This window comes from Camelina sativa, chromosome 2, assembly GCF_000633955.1.
Source record: "Camelina sativa cultivar DH55 chromosome 2, Cs, whole genome shotgun sequence".
NCBI classification, from domain to species: Eukaryota; Viridiplantae; Streptophyta; class Magnoliopsida; order Brassicales; family Brassicaceae; genus Camelina; species Camelina sativa.
The window spans coordinates 17,120,072-17,142,866 of NC_025686.1; the positions used below are offsets into that span (position 1 = coordinate 17,120,072).

At 38.3% G+C, this 22,795-nt stretch overlaps 1 protein-coding gene, 1 long non-coding RNA gene and 2 pseudogenes across 2 annotated transcripts in view; 2 read left to right on the forward strand and 2 right to left on the reverse strand.

Moving 5' to 3' along the window:
• Positions 983–5,791, reverse strand: LOC104727510. Its single transcript, XR_758211.2, has 3 exons — positions 5,380–5,791; positions 2,773–2,870; positions 983–1,726 (listed from the first exon to the last, which is right to left on the reverse strand). It is a non-coding gene; the product is annotated as an uncharacterized LOC104727510 (long non-coding RNA).
• LOC109126873 lies at positions 8,123–11,768 on the reverse strand (annotated as a pseudogene).
• LOC104753312 lies at positions 19,148–20,804 on the forward strand (annotated as a pseudogene).
• LOC104753322 (putative rRNA 2'-O-methyltransferase fibrillarin 3) overlaps positions 21,549–22,795 on the forward strand; it is a 6,312-nt gene continuing 5,065 nt past the window's right edge. Inside the window, exons 1-3 of the mRNA XM_010475593.1 lie at positions 21,549–21,567; positions 21,785–22,110; positions 22,201–22,278. Of these exons, the coding sequence (XP_010473895.1) occupies positions 21,549–21,567; positions 21,785–22,110; positions 22,201–22,278 (423 nt within the window). The remainder of the gene's footprint in view (positions 21,568–21,784; positions 22,111–22,200; positions 22,279–22,795) is intronic.

The following is a 22,795-nucleotide window of genomic DNA, read 5'->3' on the forward strand; positions in this document are numbered from 1 at the left end:
AAATAATCATACATCATGATATCCCTAATTTGTTGTCATTTTTATATTTATTCATCTATATATAAATTGATATTTATTGGGAATTAAGTTTCTGTTAATGAGTTGGAGATAATTTAAGGGTAATATACTTTTTTTTTATAATCAATTATAATAACTATTAAAAGCTTGTTATTAAAATTATTATGGTAATAATACTAACATAAAAAATAACATTTCATTTTTATATGATTACGTTAATAAGTTATATGTTTAATAAGTTATATATTCTTTATTTTTATTAACTTTATATTAATTGATATGTTTTTATAGCCTTTTTCGAATGTTTAACTTATATTGATTTTAAGAAATCAACATAACTTTGACTTGTATATATATTTGTAAGTAAATTTTAGTGAAATTTTGCCTTAAAATAGTATGTAATTATTTAACTAGTTTTAATATGTGATTTTTATATTTGTGTGAACAATGATGATATATCTAATTATTATTCAATTAATTTTAAAAATATATATAATGGCATGTCAATGTAATTAAGTAGAAAATTTAAGAATATTTTTCTAAAAGGTACACAGATCTCTCTGGCGGTGACACAATAGCTTTTTCAAAAGTGTGCTTCTCTAATAATATATAAGGAATATAAAAAAGTTGTGTATTGGAAAACAAATGAGAGATAAAATTNTATTTGTGTGAACAATGATAATATATCTAATTATTATTCAATTAATTTTAAAAAATATATAATGGCATGTCAATGTAATTAAGTAGAAAATTTAAGAATATTTTTCTAAAAGGTACACAGATCTCTCTGGCGGTGACACAATAGCTTTTTCAAAAGTGTGCTTCTCTAATAATATATAAGGAATATAAAAAAGTTCATGTGTATTGGAAACTAATGAGAGATAGAATTTATTTATTTGTTTATATTTTACAATCTTTTTCTATAGTGAAACATCGATGTAATTTTTGTTTTGATGTATATTTATTCTGCAAGGATTTTTAAAATCTACTAGAAAATTATATTTGTTCTGCAAGGATTTTTAAAATCTACAGTACTAGAAAATTATATTTGTTCGTCGTGCAGCCAAAGTTGGTGTTATGGGTTACTAGTCAATGGTGAGGAAGGGTACTTTGGACAATGGCATAGTTTCTGGTTACAACTCAATCGTAAAAGGATCAAATCAAGATGGTGGTAACTCCTGCAACAACTGAAAAACATTTTCAAATTCCCGAACCATAGAGATTTCACCCACAGCAACCTGTCCTACAGACTCCGTCATCAATATCGTAGCCAAATACACCTCCCGACCCTTCCTGTTCATCTTCTCTGCCTGCACAGCTGATATAACCAGACTCCCCAAGGTTGGCCTCACTCTCTCATAAAACCAACTCCTCACTCCAGGCCTCTCAAATACAACTCTACCCTGATGACAATCCAAATGTACTCCATACAGGTGTAACCAATCCATGCCCAAAATCACATCATACAACTTCACTGGACTAATAACCAGGTTTGCCGGCATTGACTCCCCAGCCACCTGAATATCCCTACTCTCGCACGTCCATGGACCTGGATCATCCCGCCTCCAGCAATCTTAACGCTCCTGAACTGCTCTATGGGATCTCTATGAATGTTGCCCCTCTCAGCACACTTTGGGGTAACGAAGCAATGAGTAGCTGTGGAGTCGAACCCTATGCATTAAGAACCCTATGCATTCATCACAGACACCTATAATATCGAAAAATGACAAAAACCACAAAGTAAAGTTTAGAAATTATACTTGTGATCGCGTTAGATGATTTAAAAGGTTGATATGCTGGTCGCTAAATTAGATGATTTTAGATATTAGGCTCTGAGCCACAAGCAAATATTGCAGTTTCAGTCTTTCTTATGGTACTTGGTGGTTGCTGCTCATCTAACAATCATTACCAGCTTTATCTCATATTTGATGGATATCTCCACAAATTGTTCAAGCACTAATTAGGCTTTTGTGTATATGTTTTTTCTGCTAGCTGTTGGCTTGTTAAAGAATTTGATTAGGTTGCAAGCTATGTGTCCCTTTTAGTACCTTTGCATTGCATCTAAAAATAGTCTCTTTTCAAACTTTCGTTTTCAATTTTGCTAATTTCTTTCGTGTGTCTCTCTCTCCTCAACTTTTTATTATTTTTTGGTTTTTATTAGTTTGACATCCATTGGCGTATGATCAATGGAGATGGTCTAACGCTACTCCAAGGTAAAAGACCATAGACACATATTATGTCAATACAACTTGTCAATTGTCATCATTACATTCTTTACACTGATCCAATCCCCTACTTAAAAATGGATGTGTACTACATAACTCCTATTAGGAAGAAGTTCAAGACGTGCAGCCTTTATGAGCAATCATGATTATAATAATGCACCGTTTGGAGATTTAAATTTTACAGTCTTAAAGGTGATGGAAGGCATTGTCCCTAGTGGTATACATGTCAGGACCCCCAAGCCATCCAAGGAAAAATTATGAGACAAAAGTTGTTCTCGAAGTTGTTCTAGACTTCTAGTGGATCTCAAGATTATAACTGCTTTAGTCTTTTAAAGGAGGTTAGGTTGGAGTTGGACATATGACTTTAGAATGTTTTTTAAACCCATTGCTTTGCCTCTGATTGAGTTGTGTTATATAATGAAGGATGACATTTTATTTTATTTTCTTTTCATTTTGTTCACAACTACATGGAGTTGCTTGTTTAATTTAATATATTAATCAACTAGAAGATAAAACAAAAAAATGGAACCTCAATATGTAAACACGGCAAAGTGTTTTTATAGTCTGGCTTTGCATTCTCAAGCGGTCACGCAAAGCTCACTCTCTGCTCTCCCCGCGTATGAAAGTCTACATAAATATTGAAACTAGTTTATATGCTTACATGCGGTGATATATACAGATGCTTTAAGATTATGTAATGAACATCACCACTTGGAATATGTATCGTTGATGAGTAACTGTTAACAAAGTCTTCTCGGGTTAGGGGGTTCAACACCAGGTCAATCTCAAGAATGTAGAGTAAAGTGCAAAATAAACTTTACATGGAAGAATGGTACGCAGATAGTTCACCAAAGGAATATCTCTATATGCTTATTTAAACAATGTTGTTAAAAGTTTAATCCTACTATCATGTGACATATTACAAAAAAAATTGTTGTATTTTAATTAATTTAATAAGTAACCAAAGAAAAGTTTATATTGGTTTATAAAATAATAAAATAATATTTTTGAAATTATTTAACAGATTCTATTTATTGTTTCAAAAACTTTAAGAAACTATAACAAACTATTTAGAATAATTATAAAACTTAATTTTATTTATAAAACTAAGATTAAATATATGCATCCCTAAATCTTTTAATAATGGTATATTTTAAAACTAAGATACAACATTGCTTATGTTTTAAAATATAAAATATTAGATCTAATTTATTAAACATTTTTTTGCACTGCAATTCAACGCAGTGACATTTTATTAAAATTTAAGAAATTACAAATATTATATTTTATTCATCATAGTATATATAACTAAAAAATCAAAAAGTTAAATCGAGATTTCTAAACACGACCGCGTTTCAATACGGATTTTGTTTTATTTTCTGGAATTGACCAAATTTATATGATTCACGGATTTGAACATTGTATCATATACCGAAGACGAGTTGAAATAAGAGTATGAAACTAAGTAAATTACATGTAAAATATTATAAAATGTATATAGTAACTCAAATAAAACTTCTATTATAATTTTATAACTAACAAATTACAGTAACATTTACGCTTCCCCGTGATGTACAGCACGGATAACTATCTAGTTATTAGTTTATTGTCTTGGAAACTCAAATTCAAATATGTGAATGAGGTCATAAAAATGGATGCGTACTACATAACTCCTACATGGAAGAACGTCAAGAAGTGCAGTAAAATTGTAGCCTTCATTGATGCCAATGGGGATTACAATAATGCACCGCTCGGAGATTTCAGTTTCACAGTCCCAAAGGTGATGGAAGACACTGTCTTAGTGGTATCTTTGTCAGGACCCCTAACCCATCCAAAGAAAACTTCTGAGTATGTAAGCTTCTTACAATGTTGAAGTTGTTCTCTGTGTGATCAGGGATGTCTAAGTACTAGCTGGTTCAGTCTTTTGAATGGGACTAGCTTGGATTTATGACTTTAGAATGCTTTTTAGACCCATCTCTTTGACTATGATTGAGTTTGTTATTATATAATGAAGAATGACATTTTTCTTCTCTTTTCATTATGTTCACAATCCAATCAAAGTCAAACCAATGGGTATAAAAAAACATTCTCAAATCATAATTCCAATCTAGCCCCCTTCAAAAGATTAAACCAGCTAGAACATAGAAATTCATGATTACTCCGAGAACAATATTAGAAGCTTAAAGACAAAAGATTTATTTGGATGGTTTGGGGGTTCCGACAAGTATATCACTAGGGATAATGTCTTCCATATTCTTTGGGACTGTAAAATTGAAATCTCCAAACTGCGCATTATTGTAACTCTAATAGGCTTCAATGAAGACTGCAATCTCAGTGTGTGTGCGTCTATAACTTCTTCCCAATAGGAGTTATGTAGTTTAAATCCATTTTTATGCCCTCATTCACATATTTGAATATGAATTTCCAAGACTGCAAAACTGACTGTTGCGTCATCATTATTATTATAATTAACGGGAGAGTGCGTGCGGTTTAGCATCAATGTATTCAGATTTGAACAAGACATGCATGCAAGTTTTAGAGACTCTCCTAATAATTAAATTTCTGAAACCTCAGGTCTTTAAGCAGTGGAAGTTTCACAACTGCTTGAGCAAATCCCTCGAATGTTAATTTCAGAGCACATTAATTACAAGTCTAATTGTTTCTCAGATTACTTGACTTTGTAAGATGCATTTCATATACAAGTCTAGAATTCCTTTAAATTCAAATCATGTTGACCGAGTTTGATTTTTTGTACTTACAAGGAATTAAACAAGTACGTTATGTTTTGGTTTTGGATTTAAAAAAATTCAGATTTTATTTTTTTCATTATTATCATTTTTTATATGGCTTTTCTTTTAAAAACTTTTCTTCTATCATCATTTTGAATTTTTGACTTAGGATTTAAATGTTTTTACTTAGGAATTAAACAAGTACGTTATGTTTTGGCTTAGGATTTAATTTTTCTTTAAATATTCTTAAAATATATACACGACTAGCGCTAAAGCAATTTAGAACACTGGTAACAAGTTGAAAACATATAATCTAACAATCTCACCCGACACACATATCTTATCACTTAAACCAACGATAGTACTAGATTTGCTTGCGACTGTTAAGGATAGAATTAAAAGAGTACCTGTCGGCGATCTTGTGCCCAATAGTGATCTGACATGGCCACAAGATCGATCACCTTTGGTTTGAGGTGATGTAGATCTTATGCCACATCGATGGGTCTTTAGAGACATGTCGCCACGGTCTGCACACCTTCTGAGCGTTGTCTAGTATCTCAGTCACGCTGAGATGTTGCGGAATCGAAGACGTCAAATCCGTCAGAAGATCCGCCTGGTTTCGGCTCTCCGCCTTTCATCAACGGTGGCATGGAAGTAGAAGACGGCGAAGTCATTTCTGAGGATCAAATGTCAAATCTGTGAAATAAGAAATTCAAGTGTGTTAATAAGACCTTAGATTGTTCGTAGATTTTAAGTTGTTTTTTGGATTTTGACTTTCCAAAAAAAAAAAGATTTGTTACCCAGTCAAGATTTCATATAATTTATTACCCATTCAAGATTTCATATAATTTATTACCCATTCAAGATTTCATATAATTTATTACCTATTCAAGATTTTGCATTAGTAGTTTCCCTATAATTAAAGGTTAAGAAATCTGACTTTTAGACTTTTAACTATTTATTGGAAAATAAAAACATAACCCCAATTTTATAAGTTTGTTTTATCAACTTGCCACTTGTTTTTCTCCTTTATTTTTTTATTTATTTACAAACTGATAAAAACAACAATCGAATACCAAATAGCAAAAGTCAAAAAAATATTCATGACCTTCAGACCTTCCTTGAAACTTTCGGCTTAGGGTTGACATTCGTTATTCAGTTTGCTTGGATTCAAGTTATTCTGATTTTGGATTATCTCAAATTTCCGAAAATAGCTTTATTAGGGACTGAATTTTGTTTTGGTACCATCTGTTTTGGACAAAAGCTTATAAGAAAATAAACATAACTAATTAATATTATAGATTTATTAGTATATTTAATTTTTCTTATATGTATATCTAACAAAATTATTCATCTTTAATAAATTCCAGTCAAATGGTTCATGATTATATATATAATTCGGATTCTGTTAAACCATTTGATTTTTGAATTTTTGCTGCGGATCGAGTTATTTCGTTTGGTAGTTTTGACCAACCCCTATTTCGGTTTTGGTTTTGATTTCCAGTTTTGTCCTCGTAGCATATACGTACAGTATTTAATATTGGGTGAGGGTCAATCAAGTTTACACGATAAAAAAAGCTACTCTAAGGTTTAAAAGACCAAAGAAACAACACATGTCTATCGAAACTACGTACTGAAAAGAGGGCACCAACGAACAAGTTCATTAATTACAAGTATAGAGACACTTGTCATCATTGCATTTTTCGCAATGATATTAGCGGTATATTATGGGCTTAGTGTTTTGGGCTTTAAACGTGTAATGTACGTCAATAACGATTTGTATAAACCCTAGTTAAACATGTATATATAAAGTTGTAATCAAGATTAATAAAATCAAGGCAGTTCAATACCTAATTCTACATGGTATAAGAGCTAGAAAAGTTTTAAAAATTCTTGTTGTTCATCGATAGTCCCGATTCGTTGTGTTCATCGATAATTTTGATTTGTCTTGTGTATCGAGTTCTTTATGACTACTCAAGGAGAACAGATGTCTTCGTCTACAGGGGCTATCATCACTTCCGCTGCTTCCACGCTGGTGTCACCGTATACTCTGTCAAGCTCCGACAACCCCGGGACTGTTATCACCTCTGTTTTGCTAAACGGAGACAACTACAACGAATGGTCTGAGGAGATGCTGAATGCTCTTTAAGCCAAACGAAAAACAGGCTTCATCAACGGCACAATCCCAAAGCCTGCAAGCACCGATCCCGATTTTGAGAATTGGAAGACCGTAAATTCCATGATCGTGGGTTGGATAAGGGCTTCGATTGAGCCAAAAGTTAAGACCACCGTAACTTTTATCTCTGATGCTCATCTTCTTTGGGATGAGTTGCAGCAGCGTTTCTCTGTTAGTAACAATGTTCGAGTTCATCAAATCAAGACTCAGCTTGCCTCTTGTCGCCAGCTCACTGGGATGCGGCTCTCCGGGTTGTTAAGTTCTTAAAAGGTTCACCAGGCCAAGGGATTCTTCTTCTATCTGATCCTGATTTATCACTCACGGTGTACTGTGACTCTGATTGGTCTACTTGTTCGATTACACGACGCTCACTTACTGCTTATGTTGTTCTCCTTGGTGGTTCTCCGATTGCTTGGAAGGCTAAGAAGCAAGATGTCGTCTCTCATTCTTCTGCCGAACCAGAATATCGCGCCATGTCTGTTGCATTTCGTGAAATCAAATGGTTGCGTAAGTTGTTAAAAGAATTTGGTATTGAGCAAACTGTGCCAACTCGTTTGTTCTGTGATAACAAGGCTGCTTTACACATCGCTGCTAATCCAGTCTTCCATGAACACACTAAACATATCGAAAATGATTGTCATGCAGTTCGTGATGCAGTTCCTGATGGTATCATTACCACTCACCATGTTTGGTCCGAAGATCAACTTGCAGACTTACTGACTAAAGCACTAGGTCGTCCGCAGTTTCTCTATTTGATGTCCAAGTTGGGTGTTCATGACCTTCACACTCCAACGTGAGGGGGAGTATTAGCGTTATATTATGGGCTTAGTGTTTTGGGCTTTAAACGTGTAATGTACGTCAATGACGGTTTGTATAAACCCTAGATAAACATGTATATATAAGGTTGTAATCAAGATCAATAAAATCAAGGCAGTTCAATACCTAATTCTACAAATGACCTAATCCGCTTATCCTCATCTAGTCACAAGACGAGTCGTGCGCACGTAATCACCCCTGCGATATAAGTATCTCACAACTTTGATCTTCTCGGAATACCGCTTCTCCAAATCCTTAACAAGTTTAACATTCAAGTACACGTGTCCCCCGCGTAACTCAAGATGTTCCAAGTTCGGACAATTGTCAAATATGGCTTTTAAGCCGGTTTTGGATAATCCGTTCCCAAAAAGCTGGAGGTGGCAAAGACCGGGCATTGTTTTAGCGATCGCTAGAGCAACGTCATCACCACTTTTTACGTAACTATTGCCGTACACCTTCAACGTTCTCAGATTGGGACAAGACTGACCTACACTTTTCAAAAGCTCTTCTTCGATAAGCCGGAATGAAAACTCAACTTCTTCAAGCAATGGGAGTTTTACGACTGCTTCCAAAATCCCTCTTGTCGCTATTCCAAGGAAGTCGACAACTCTAAGGCGTCTCAGATTACTTGATCTACAAAATACTTACAATACAGAGTTATAACATGATTTGATCATGAGAACAACAAATTAAAATGCAAAAAAATTATTCATAGAATTCCTAGTATATTTATCAAACTAGACAAAACTAAAATTTGATTATGAGTTACTCGCAGAACATATACCACCAAATAAACCTTATTGTGAACACTTAGAAATCGAATGCATTAAAATTGTTGAACCATTCAACAAATTTTTGACCTCTTAAACTTGCAAAGCAAGTAATAGTAATTAAAGAGATCAAAGAAACTTTCCTGTCCTTGCCCCGTAACAAAGCCAATGGCCCTGATGGTTACCCAGCAGAGTTCTTCACAGGAAGCTGGAGTGTCATCGGACCTGAGATCACTGATGCAGTCTTGGAATTCTTTGAATCAGGGAAACTTCTGAAGCAGTGGAACGCCACAACCTTGGTTCTCATTCCGAAAGTTCCCAACGCCTCTAGAGTATCCGACTTCAGGCCTATTGCTTGCTTAAATACGGTCTATAAAGTCATCTCTAGGCTTCTAGCTGATTGCTTAAAATGGCTACTCCCAAGTGTGATCTCTCCTTCGCAGACCGCATTCATGCCAGGAAGGCTTCTAGCTGAGAATGTTCTTCTAGCCTCAGAAATAGTCCAAGGTTACAATCGTAAGAGCATTGGGGAAAGAGCTATGTTAAAGGTGGACATTCGCAAAGCTTTTGACTCTGTAAACTGGAACTTCATCCTCGCAGCCCTTCAAGCAATTGGCGTTCCTCATCGCTTCATTGGGTGGATATCTGAGTGCATCTCAACACCTTCCTTCTCAGTCTGTGTAAATGGAAACTCCAGTGGGTTCTTCAAAAGTGCTAAAGGTCTAAGACAGGGCGACCCCATCTCCCCGTACCTCTTTGTCCTGGGTATGGAGGTCTTCTCAAGGCTCCTGCAGTCAAGATTTGATCAGGGTTATATCGGTTATCATTCTAAAACATCAGGTTTGTCCCTTTCTCACTTGATGTTTGCGGATGACATTACGATATTTTTTTATGGCTCTGAAGCATCTCTCCATGGAATAAATGAAACCCCGGACGACTTTGCCTCCTGGTCTGGACTCCACACAAACAAGGAGAAAATCCAGCTCTTTCATGCTGGCCATAGAAAGGCACGGTTTCCCAACTGCCTCTCTCCCAATTCGCTATCTTGGTCTGCCTTTAATGCACATGAAACTAAAAATATATGAATATCAACCGCTCTTGGACCAACTTAACGGAAGGTTCAATAGCTGGTCAGCAAAGGCTTTATCTTATGCGGGAAGATGTCAATTACTTGCCTCAGTTATTTCAGGGACTATCAACTTTTGGATCTCAGCCTTCATCCTCCCTAAGGGCTGTATAAAAAGATCGAATCTATGTGCTCAAGGTTCTTATGGTCAGGACGCTTAGATGGGAGCAAAGGGGCAAAGGTTGCCTGGGACACCGTTTGTTTGCCAAAGAAAGAAGGTGGCTTGGGGTTAAGGCGTTTTGCAAAGTGGAATACCACCCTCTGTCTTCGGTTCACCTGGATGTTATTCTCTGATTCCGGGTCTCTGTGGGCTAAGTGGCATCACTACCACAGCATAAAGAACAAGAGTTTTTGGGAACTCAAGGCTAACCCCTCGGATTCTTGGATGTGGAAATCTATCCTCAAACTTTGACCACTTGCGGAGCAATTCATTAAAGTATCGGTGGGAAATGGTTCCAAGGCTCGTTTCTGGTTTGACTCATGGACGCCCTTTGGTTCTCTACTAAAGCACATTGGCCCCTCGGGTCCCTCTTTGCTTCGGGTTCCACTGTCTGCTTGTGTTAAGGATGCCTGCAGTTCTGAAGGTTGGACTCTACCACCACCAAGATCTGAAGCCACTGCGGAGCTCCACGCTCATTTATCCACAGTCGAGCTTCCAACAACGTCACAAGTTCCTGACGAGTTCTACTGGTGTGTGAATTCAGCAAAATGCAAAGAGTTCTCCTCGTCTCAAACCTGGGAATCCCTTAGGCCAAAAGCCGAGGAAACAAACTGGCATGATGTGGTTTGGTTTAGAGGTTACATCCCTAAACATGCTTTTAACATGTGGTTGTGTCACTTGAACAGGCTCCCTACAAAGCAACGGCTCTGCGACTGGGGCTTACTGCAAACGGCGAACTGTACATTCTGCTCCACAAACGCTGAAGAAAGAGATCATATGTTCCTGTCCTGCTCCTACTCTCAAGAACTCAGGCAACTCCTTCTCGCAAAACTCGACCCCTCCAGAAGACTTCTCCTCTCCTGGTCTAAACTCCTCTCGTGGGTCCGAGCCTCATCCCAACGCCCCCTCACTTCTACGCAAACTAGTCACTCAAGCCGCCATCTGTAGCATCTGGAGACAAAGGAACAATCTTCATCACAACAACCAAGTAATCCCACCGTCAGCCCTATTCAGATTACTTGACAAGGACATTAGGAGCATCATTCACGCAAGAAGCCACTGCAAGAGGTTTTCTCGCCTAATGGAGCTCTGGCTAGCTTAATTCTCACAGACTGAGATTTTCCCAAATTTGATTTCCCTTGTTTTTATTATTTTTGCCAAGGAATCAAAACCTTAAGGCTCTTCATTGTAATGGCCAAACCTTTCATTTATTTCTAATGATATTTACAGTTTAGCAAAAAAAAGTAATTAAATGTTTCAAGTGATGGGAAGAAACATTTATAATCTTGATAATTCTGACTCTAATCCTCACAATTTAGGGGCAAATCATATCACTTAAACTATTAATGAAAAAAACTAGAAGATATATAGCAATCGAAATCAAGTCAAGGTCAATTAATCAAAATATTTCAGCAAGAAATTTGCTGAAAACCCTAGAAACCTGTTGGCGGTGTAAGTGAGGAGAGAATCGCTCCCTATGTCCACTAAGTTGATCTCCAGCAAGCCGCCACAGCTGAGATCGATGGCCTGACGATACATGGCCTGGAGATCGTAGAACCGGGCGTGGGAGTTTCTTGGGAAAGCAAGTCGATTTTACGCCACATCCATGGGTCTCTAGATACTCTTCGCCACAATCTGCACACTTTCCAAGCTATGCCGAGTATCTCTTCAACACTAAGACGCAGCAGAATCGAAGACATTAACTCCGGTGGAAGCTCCGCCCAGTCTCTGTATTTTCCGTTCGTCATCGCCATACCTGACGCACACACAGCTATCCAAACAATGGTATCCAATTTTTAGAAGCATATTATTTTAGAAAAATAAATTTTGACTTTTTAATTTATGTAAAGAAAAAATATATTCTAAGATATTTTATTATGAATAAATTTTATGGATTTTTTTTTACCTATGTTTGTGTCTTTAATCCAAGTTTTGATTTCGAACAAAAAAATTCAAGAAAATAATTTTAGTATTACTGTTTTTTTTACAAACTGTAGTATATGTTTTGTGTTTTTCTTGTATGTATAGAACATTTAATTAACTTCGGACCGGCCCGAAAGAAAACCACAAGTAAAGTTTAGTTTCAGTCTTTCAGACCTCTACAATAAATACTAGGTCTAGGCGTTTGGATATTGGATCGAATTCGGTTAGGATATTTTAGATTTTGAATTTTTTTGGATATTGATTTTATTATCCGTTCGGGTATTTATAAAATTTGGATTGGCTTCGGTTCGAGTAATTTAGATTTTGGATCGGTTCAGATATATTAACGATTCAAAATTTATTAGATAAAGTTTTGTTCAGATATTTTTAAATCTGATTGTATCCAAAAAATCATACTAACCGAGTATTTAGAAAAAATATAGAAATAATGCAAATGACAAGTTCAAAGTTCAAACTAACATAAAACTATATCAACACATAAAAGTGCGACATATTAACATCCAAGGTGAGACATAAAATCGTGTCAATGAAAAATAATCAAAACCAAAGTAAACAATAATGTAGATATAGGAGTATCAATGATTCATGTATATCATATATAGTTAGACCTTCTCCAACGGTAGCCTCTTAGAGGAGGTTTTAGTGCTTTGAAGCAAAAAAATAATTCAGAAGAAAAAACAAAAGTGAAGGGAGCCTCTTATATAGTATATCCGATTGTGTTGTAAGGGACGATACGTGTCGTTTTTCTGTTGGCTGATAGAATAATACAAAAGGAAAAAAAAGAATTTGGGAAGCATCGATTTTTTTTTTTTCTCTCTCTTTCTCTTTTCTCTCGCGATCGAAGTCCCGAAACGACAAAGGTTTGTATTTGGAATCAAAGGATCTGGAATCAAAGGATCTGGAATCAGAGGAGATGCATAACGGAGGCGATTGGCCTCACACAGATTCTTTTTCTCTATCATAGTCGTCGTTGAAATCAAGAGGAAGATGGTGTCGCCGAAGATCGCTCTGTCGATGTTGTCATCAGATTTTGCTAATCTTGCGGCGGAGGCTAAGCGAATGGTCGATTTGGGCGCCAATTGGCTTCACATGTACATTATGGTTACCCACCTTTATTGCTTCCTTTGCTTATTCAAATCTGAATTTTTGATTTTAGTCGATAAAGTTACTTACTTGGTGATCTAAAGGTTTCACCTTTGCTATGAATATGATAAAGTTGTGAATCCGGAATAGTGTACCAAGAACAGACTAGATGATGTGTTGAATGAATGTTGTGGAATTCTAATCTGAAACTTGTATCTCTGCTCTTATTATGAATGATAGAACGAAGATACCAAACTCTCTCACTCTATCTCTCTTCTGAACTTGTTAACGGAATACGAGTACTATTTATTTCTCAAAGATAAATGAAGTACAAAGTAATGATCAGAGCATTATATTCTCTGAATCATCACCCTTAAATCTCACGCAGGAGAAGTCTCTACAACATTCAACATAATTCCTGTAAAAGTCTAAACGATATATTTATACTGAATCAACAACAAGTCAGTTGCAGATTTTATTCTTCTTCTTTTCAAAATATCTCCAACGGCCATCACATGTGCTGATCCCCACTTGATTTCCTCTTCCGCACGTACACACGATGAAGCTTATCAATACCCCCCCCCCCTGCAACATCAAGCTTGTCCTCAAGCTTTAAACCGGGAAACTCCTGTTGCAACTCCTTAACTGGCTCCCACGAGTTCTCATGATCCGGAAGTCCTTGCCAAGCCACCAATGCTTCCCACACCACATGATCACTGTAGCGTGTATCCAGAATAGCTGCAGGCTCCAGAATCAGCTCGCCTTTATCCGAAAAAGTCTCTGGTAACGGAAGCACCTGGTGATTCGTGCCTAACACTTGCTTGAGCTGCGAGACATGGAACACGGGGTGTATCTTCGATCCTGCAGGCAATTTAAGCTTATAGGCAGAAGGACCAATGCGAGCTAACACCTGAAATGGACCAAAATACTTCGCAGACAGTTTCTGACAAATACGCTTGACCACTGAATGCTGTCGGTAAGGGTGAAGCTTCAGGAAAACCCACGAGTCCACCGCAAACTCGATATCCCACCTATGCTTGTTTGCATTGTTCTTCATCAACTGCTGAGCATGCACCAAATGATTATTAATATCAGCCAACATGCGATCCCATTCCTGCAACATGGTCTCCAACTCGAAATTCTGAGTAGAGCGAGGTTCATAGTATAACAGAGCTGGAGGATCACGCCCATACAACACCTTGAAAGGAGTAGTCTTCAATGCTGTATGAAACGAAGTGTTGTACCACAACTCTGCCCAAGATAAGAACTTATACCATGTGCGAGGATGTGCCGAAGCAAAACGACGAAGGTAGGTCTCCATACATCTGTTAAGGACCTCCGTTTGTCCATCAATCTGCGGATGGAAAGCAGTACTGAACTTCAACTTCGCACTTGCCAACTTAAAACAATCCTTCCAAAAATGACTCAAGAAAATCCTATCACGATCAGAGACCACCGAGGCTGGAAAACCATGCAGGCGCACCACTTCAGTCACAAATTTCTGTGCCACATCAGACGCAGTAAAAGGATGTTTTAACCCGATGAAGTGACCATACTTACTCAAGCGATCGATCACCACCAGTATCGAATTGTAACCTTGAGAAGCAGGCAAGCCTTCTACAAAATCCATGTTGATGTCAGACCATACCGCCTGTGGAATAGGCAATGGTTGAAGTAAACCCACAGGAGACAAGGTCGAACTCTTGTGCATCTGACAGGCCACACACTCCGAAACAAACTTTTGCACTGCTTTCAACATTTCGGGCGAATAGAAGGACAACTGGATACGCTTAACTGTCTTCAACACTCCAGAATGACCCCCAAATTGACTATTGTGACACACTTCCAGAATCAATGGTATTGACTTCGAAGTCGAAGGCAGAACCAACTTGTTCTTGTACCATAGTTTCCCATCCTTTATAGTAAAGCCATGTTGAGCCAACTGTAGGGAATCAAAATCGCGAATCCGTCTCTGGATCTCAACATCTTGCTTAATCTCCTTAAAATATCCTGCATCTGTAGTACTGCTGGAACAGTCACTGCAAACTACCGCTGGGACTTAATATCCGATATCCGGTATCCGCTCCGGTATCCGGTCCAATCCGCTCCAAAAACCGGATATCCGGTCCAACCGGATATCCGGTCCAACCAGATACGGATTCGGATAACTAAAATTCAAATCCATCTAAACCGGATACGGATCCGGATAAGATAGTTTTGACCAACCGGATATCCGGAAATCCGGCTTATTCACTCACCCCAAAATAACTTGACCTTTGAGTATAAAACACATATATATAGGAGGGCTGGGGGAGTAAATATTAAGTGCTGGGCGATGTGGGATTCAATATTTTTTGTCTTTTCCTTTTAGCTTTATCCCACATCGCTTGGGAGACAACTTTTCACACTTAAATGCATCTATAAATAAGTCTGCCTTTACTCTTTCTTTCTACTTTCTCTGAATGGGCCTTAATATATGTTTGAAGGCCCAGTTTTTTTTGAACCGGATACTTTGACGGATATCCGCGGATATTATAGTTTTAGTCGGGTATCCGCCGACCGGATATCCGGAATAACGGAGCCGGATTCGGATTCGGATTCAGATATGCCTAAAAAGGCCGGATATCCGGCTCCGTCTCAGGGCTACTGCAAACAACGCCATAGTGGAGATCATCAGTGGAGAAAGTGCCATACGAGACAGACCATCAGCCGCCTTATTGTCAATGCCAGCTTTGTATAAAATTTCAAAATCATAAGGCAACAGTTTTGTTAACCATTTCTGGTAATCCATAGAAACTTCACGTTGCTCCAACAAAAACTTCAGACTCTTCTGATCAGTATGCACCGTAAAACAATGCCCCATCAAGTAATGTTTCCATTTCTGCACCGCAAGTACTATAGCCACTAACTCACGCTCATAGACCGGTATAAGCTGCTCCCGAACAGTCAACCCCACACTGAAAAAAGCAATAGGACGCTTATCCTGCATCAAGACCGCACCAAGCCCAAAACCAGAGGCATCAGCCTCCACCACAAATGTCTTTGCAAAATTAGGTAAGGCCAAAATTGGGGCCGTAGACATAGCAGTTTTAAGCATGTGAAACGCCAGCTACGCTTTCTCACTCCATTCAAACATATCCTTGCGTAGTAACTCAGTTAAGGGCCTCGCGATCACTCCATAACCACGCACAAAACGCCGGTAATAACCAGTAAGACCAAGGAACCCCCGAAGCTCCTTCACTGAACCCGGAGTTGGCCACTTCATCATAGCAGCAGTCTTAGCAGGATCAGTGGAAACCCCTGAAGCTGAAATGATGTGACCAAGATAATCCACTCGAGTTTGTGCGAACGAACACTTCTTCTTATTAGCAAACAAACTATGCTCCGCAAAGATCTGCAATACCACTAACAGATGTTCCACATGCTCTGTCACAGAAGAACTGTAAATCAGAATATCATCGAAAACCACTAAAATGAACTTGCGTAAGTAGGGACGAAAAAGCTCATTCATCAGTGCTTGAAACGTAGCTGGGGCATTGGTTAAGCCTAAAGGCATAACCAAAAATTCGTAATGTCCATCGTGTGTGCGAAAAGCAGTCTTCTCAATATCACACTCCCTCATGCGTATCTGATGATATCCAGCCCTCAAATCCAACTTCGAGAAAACTTTAGCACCATCCAGTTCATCCAATAGCTGGTCAATCATAGGGATAGGGAACTTATCCGGTATAGTAGCTTGATTCAAAGCCCTATAATCGACACAAAACCGCCAGCTTGCATCTTTCTTCTTGACCAACAAAACTGGACTCAAAAAAGGACTGCGACTAGGACGTATAGTACCAGCCTGCAGCATCTCCTTGACTAACTTCTCCATAATCTCCTTCTGAGCATGCGGGTAACGATAAGGCCTGACGCTGACTGCAGTGACTCCAACTACCAAATTAATCGCATGCTCCCTGCCACGAATAGGAGGCAATCCCGTAGGCTCCACAAACACTGAGTCGTACTGCTGCAACACCTTCTCAATGATCTGTGGAACCTGCACCGATGGATCAGAATTCACCTCGTGAGCTAAGAGACTGGCATCACTCGGACCTGCCAAACACGAAGCAGAACCCTGTAATGCACAACCTGCGAGCTGGAACTCACTCTTACCAACCAAATTCACCAACTGGTTCTTATAAGTGAAGGAATATTCATGAGTGTCCCAGTTCACACTACACTGCCCCAATGTGCGCAACCAGTAAACTCCCAAGATCACATCCACCTGTCCAAGCTCCAATACAATAAAGTCATATGGAAAAGACCACCCTTGTATATGAAAGGACAAGTTGCAACACACTCCCACTCCTTTAACCATCACTCCCGTTTCCAGCTTAATATTGAGATTTGCACAAGCTTGAACCTGTATCTGCAAACGCTCCACCATTTTTGGAGTAATGAAGTTGTGTGTTGCTCCACTGTCAATCATCATCAACACTTCACCACGATTGATTAACCCTCGCATCTTAGTAGTCGAAGGGGAAGAGAGTCCCATGAACGAACTGTAAGATAACTCCATCAACTGTCCTGCAGCCACAATCTCAGTCTGCTCCTCCGATGGACACTGATCCTGAAGGACTTCAACCAAGTAATCATCCAAAACCGTGAGGATCTGCAGTTCCTTATTTGGACATTCATGACCACAGGACCATTTTACCCTGACACTTAAAACAAATTCCTCGCCTTCGCATATCATCCAAGTCAGCATTAGAGTGGTGTTTCTGAGGCCGCTGAACTGTATTAGGCGCTTGCCTCTCAGTAACCTTGCTAGGCTCAGATATCACCGGTCTCCCTTTCCAAGTCACCACGGACTTAGAATGTTGCACATGCATGGACTGATCTGCCACACTCACCACTGCTCCAGGCTGCATCACTTTACGCAACTAGCTAGTTTCCATCGACAAGGCTACCACTATCACCTCAGGTAAACTCTGCGGCTTCATCATATACACCAATTCCTGCATCTCAGGAACCAAACCATTTAAGAAAATACCTTCAAGTTTATGATCATCAAGTCCCTGCACTTGAGCAGACAGATCTTCAAATTGGCGAACATAATCAGCGATCGAGCCAGTTTGCTTGATGCAAAACAAACTCTGGCTAGGGCCTTTCACGCGCAAGTTCCCAAATCTGAATAACAAACGATCCTTAAACTGAAACCAGCTATCAAAAGGCGAACGATCATCCTGCCAATTGAACCAACCCAAGGCATCCCCAGCAAGATGCACCGACACTAGATCTAACTTCTCCGACTCCGAAAAACCTCCAATCCGAAAATATCGTTCCGCTAAGGCTAACCAGCTATAAATATTTTCACCGGAAAAAATAGGGATCTCCGAGTTCTTAAGCAATTCCTCTCGCGAACTAGGACCTATCTCCCGATGATGTGAACCCAGGGGAGTCAAAAGTACCTTGCGACGGAAATTAACCGACGGATCTGCCGATTTAGGCTCCGATGAATCGCAATCGACATCGCGCGGTGATGGATGCGCCAAAAGTAGCTTCATCGAATGTCGCAGCTCCGCAATCGCCTCCTTCACAAATTCCCGATCAGAAACCATCTCCTTCTGAATCAAATGAACACTCCGAAACAACTCCTCCATCTGCTTCTCTTCGAATTCTTGAGAAGTCTCCGAAATGATAGGCGAAAGCTTTGGATCGAACCCTATCTCACTCACAACTTGTGATTTCTCTTGATCAAACGTCACGACGCACCAATTTGATAGAACTAAGATACCAAACTCTCTCTCTCTATCTCTCTTCTGAACTTGTTAATGGAATACGAGTACTGTTTATTTCTCAAAGATGAATGAAGTACAAAGTAATGATTAGAGCATCATATTCTCTGAATCACCACCCTTAAATCTCACGCATGAGAAGTCTCTACAACATTCAACATAATTCATGTAAAAGTCTAAACGATATATTTGTACTGAATCAACAACAAGTCAGTTGCAGATTTTATTCTTCTTCTTTTCAAAATATCTCCAACGGCCATCACACGTGCTGATCCCCACGTGATTTCCTATTCTGCACGTACACACGATGAAGCTTATCAATGAAACAACAAGAATCTGCCTTTATTCTTGTTCTGGACTTATATTATGCTACACAACCTTTGCTTGTTTCATACTAATTATTTACCTTGTTATTTTCAATTTTTAGGACGGGTAAATTTTTACTGCTTTAGATGTGTTTTTTTTGTACTCTAGAGATGCGTGTATCCTGGTCTGTTGTATTGGATGCGTGTCATTCTTGCTTTAAGCCGAGGTACGGTTATGGAGCTTGGTATCACGCCAATCATCACATCCGGAATGGGTATACAGCTTCTTTCTGGTTCTAAGATCATTGAAATCGATAACAATGTCCGTGAAGACCGTGCACTCCTGTAAGTGCACTGTATCCTTATATATGAGTTTCATTCATATCAAAGTCTTTAAAGATTCAGAGACCAATAGGGTTATGTTTTTTGGTTGTAGGAACGGTGCACAGAAGCTGTTAGGACTCCTCATCGCGGTTGGCCAAGCAGTTGCATATGTTCTCTCAGGGATGTATGGTAGTGTTGGAGAACTAGGAGTTTGGAATGCTATGCTTATCATTATTCAGCTCTGTTTTGCTTCCATTATCGTCATTTGTTTAGATAAGCTTCTCCAGAAAGGTTATGGCCTCAGTTCTGGAATTTCCCTTTTCATTGCTACTAATATCTGGTGAGTTTAACTCTAACGTCTAGCTCTACTTTCTCCGTGAAGCATTTTTCAGACAGAACCTCCTGAATGTGACTAACCTGCTCGCCACAGTCTTGGTCTTTCTGATTGTGGTTTACTTTCAAGGCTTCCGGGTTGTTTTACCTGTGAGATCAAAGAATAATCATGGACAGCAAGGCTCTTATGCTATCAAGTTGTTCTACACCTCGAACATGCCTATCATCTTGCAGTCAGCTCTTGTCTCCAACATCTACTTCATCTCTCAGGTAGCAGTCTATACAAAAACCCTTAATCTGAGCTAAATTAAAATATATATTGAAGTTTTTAACTTTAAAGCATTGTGAATGTGTTTAGGGCATCTCCAACCCCACTCTATTTTAGAGTCAAAACTCTATTATAGAGCAACATTTGCTCCAACCCTACTTTATATTTTACTCTAAAATAGAGAAAATGATAGGATTGCTCTATATATAGAGCAACTCTATTCTCACCTCTATTTTTTTACACTACCTCTTCAACTCTAAAATAGAGTAATACATTGGAGAAAAACAATGCTCTATTTTAGAGTTACTCCATTTTAGAGAAAAAAATAGAGATATACATTGGAGATGGTCTTATGTAGCTATTATACAGAAAGTTTTGTGGAAACGTTTTGGTGAACTTTATCGGTATGTGGAAGGAGTCAGAATACAGCGGGCAGTCTATCCCCGTCGGTGGTATTTCGTACTACATAACCGCCCCGTCAAGGTAAATTTTTGTTCTTTGGTTCGTTTCTTGATTTGTACGTTGTCCACATTTTGGTTAACTTCATCTGCATTTTTCTGTGCGTTTCTGTTTTGCAGCTTAGCTGAGATGGCAAGTCATCCTTTCCACGCTCTGTTCTACCTTGTGTTCATGTTAGGCGCGTGTGCGTTGTTCTCTAAAACTTGGATTGAGGTCTCCGGTTCATCAGCCAGAGATGTCGCAAGACAACTAAGAGTATGTTTGTTTGTTGGATCAACCTTGTCCTAAGCAAAGTTGCTGATGATCCAATCCTTATCCTTATTCTATACTACTTCTATTCTATTTGAAATTTTTAAATTTCAGAAAATTATATTTTAAAAAATAAGAGACCCAAATTAAATCCTACCATTGGAGTAGATAATTTTAATTAAAGAGATCAAGGGTTCTTATTTTTGAAACAGTACACAATTAATTCATAAAAAATTCAAACAGTATATAAGATCCTCAAAATTAAAACCCTCCATTGGCCTTGTCTTAGGTGTGTATATCTATATCTATGATTCATGTATATCATATATAGTTTGTACTTATGTGTATATATATCTTTATCAAGTTATTTCTCATATTTTCGGTTATATTTGGATATCAGTTCGGATTGGATATTACTCCATATCTAAAAAGTAATGAAAACAAAAACCCGATCAATTATTTTCTCAATATCAATTTGGTTTTAATTCCATTTTTTCAACCAGAGTTGGTTCGGATTTTTGGATTCGGATTTTATGTCCAGGCCTAAAATATATTATATTGATAAATAGAAACTTTCCAATTTTATCGAGAAAATAAATTAAACCTTTCCTATTCCAACTTCAACCCAAATTCCAATAGGTAAACATTCTTAAAACCCTATGAACGCCTCCACTAAAAAAAAAAAAAGCATTAATCACGAAAGCTTCAACTTCTTCATCAATCTTCTCCTTTGTTGCTTTCGCTTCTTCCTTTTAGTCCCGTCGCTCTCGATCTATAGCAAATATGACACATCCCCAAAGAAGTACGTACCCTAAAAAGCGTTTTATTTATACTTGTTTCTCTGTTCGACCTAACATATAGGGTTGCGTTTATTCGAAATTCGTTTTACCACAATATCTCTAGCTGACTTGCTTGTTACGTATACTATTTTGATTCCTCACCGCTTCAATTCAAGTTTAGAGGGAGATTTAGTAATACTCTTTTCTGATTCGGTTTTGTGTATATATGATTATGCTCAGGACGTGGTGGTGGTGGCCGTGGAAGAGGTTTAGCCACAGGCGGTGGAGGAAGTGCCGTAAGAGGCCGTGGAAGTGAATCCGGCGGAGGAATTAAGGGAGGAAGCAAAGTGTTAGTGGCGCCACACAGGCACGCAGGAGTGTTCATTGCCAAGAGTAAAGGAGATGCTCTTGTCACCAAGAACTTAGTTCCTGGTGAAATCATTTACGATGAGAAGAGAATCTTTGTTCAGAACGAAGATCGATCTACAGTTGAATACAGGATTTGGAACCCTCATAGATCTAAGTTAGCTGCTGCTATTAACATTGGTGTTGATAACATTTGGATCGTAAGTCTCATCACATCATCAAGGTAACAATCTCTTTTATTCCTCTGTTCTTGAAACTGATAAAAACGCTTTTGTTTCTTGAATTTGTAGAAACCTGGTCTTAAAGTTCTTTACCTTGGTGCTTCTTCCGGATACTCTGTATCTCATGTCTCCGACATTGTTGGCCATGTAAGTGAAACCCTAAACCTTTAACACATTTTTCTTCTTCTCTGTATGTTACTTATGTTTGCTTTTCTGATTGGTAGGAGGGATGTGTTTACGCTGTTGAGCATTCTCATATATGTGGTAGCGATTTGGTGAACATGACTGAGAAGAGAACTAATGTTATCTGATCAACAGGTCAATTAAAACCTAATGTGTACTCCACCACGATCTAGTGGTATCGTTGTAACACTTCAGGATCGAATCCACAGGGACCAAACAATGCACTATGAAATTGTATAGATCAAATATAGCTAAGGCAATGAGAAATATTGTGTTTTAAGTAATCGATTAAAAACAGGAAAGTAAATAAGTTGCTTTAAATCAAAAAGGAAATATTGGGCGCAGGGAATCAGTTAGGGGACATGACCACGAAATTAGATGATAAATTGGGATAGCATTAAACACCGTTCTTGAACTCAAATCTCGAATGTAAAACTAACCTACTGTCGCAGCATTAGCTATCTATGCAAGGAATTGATAA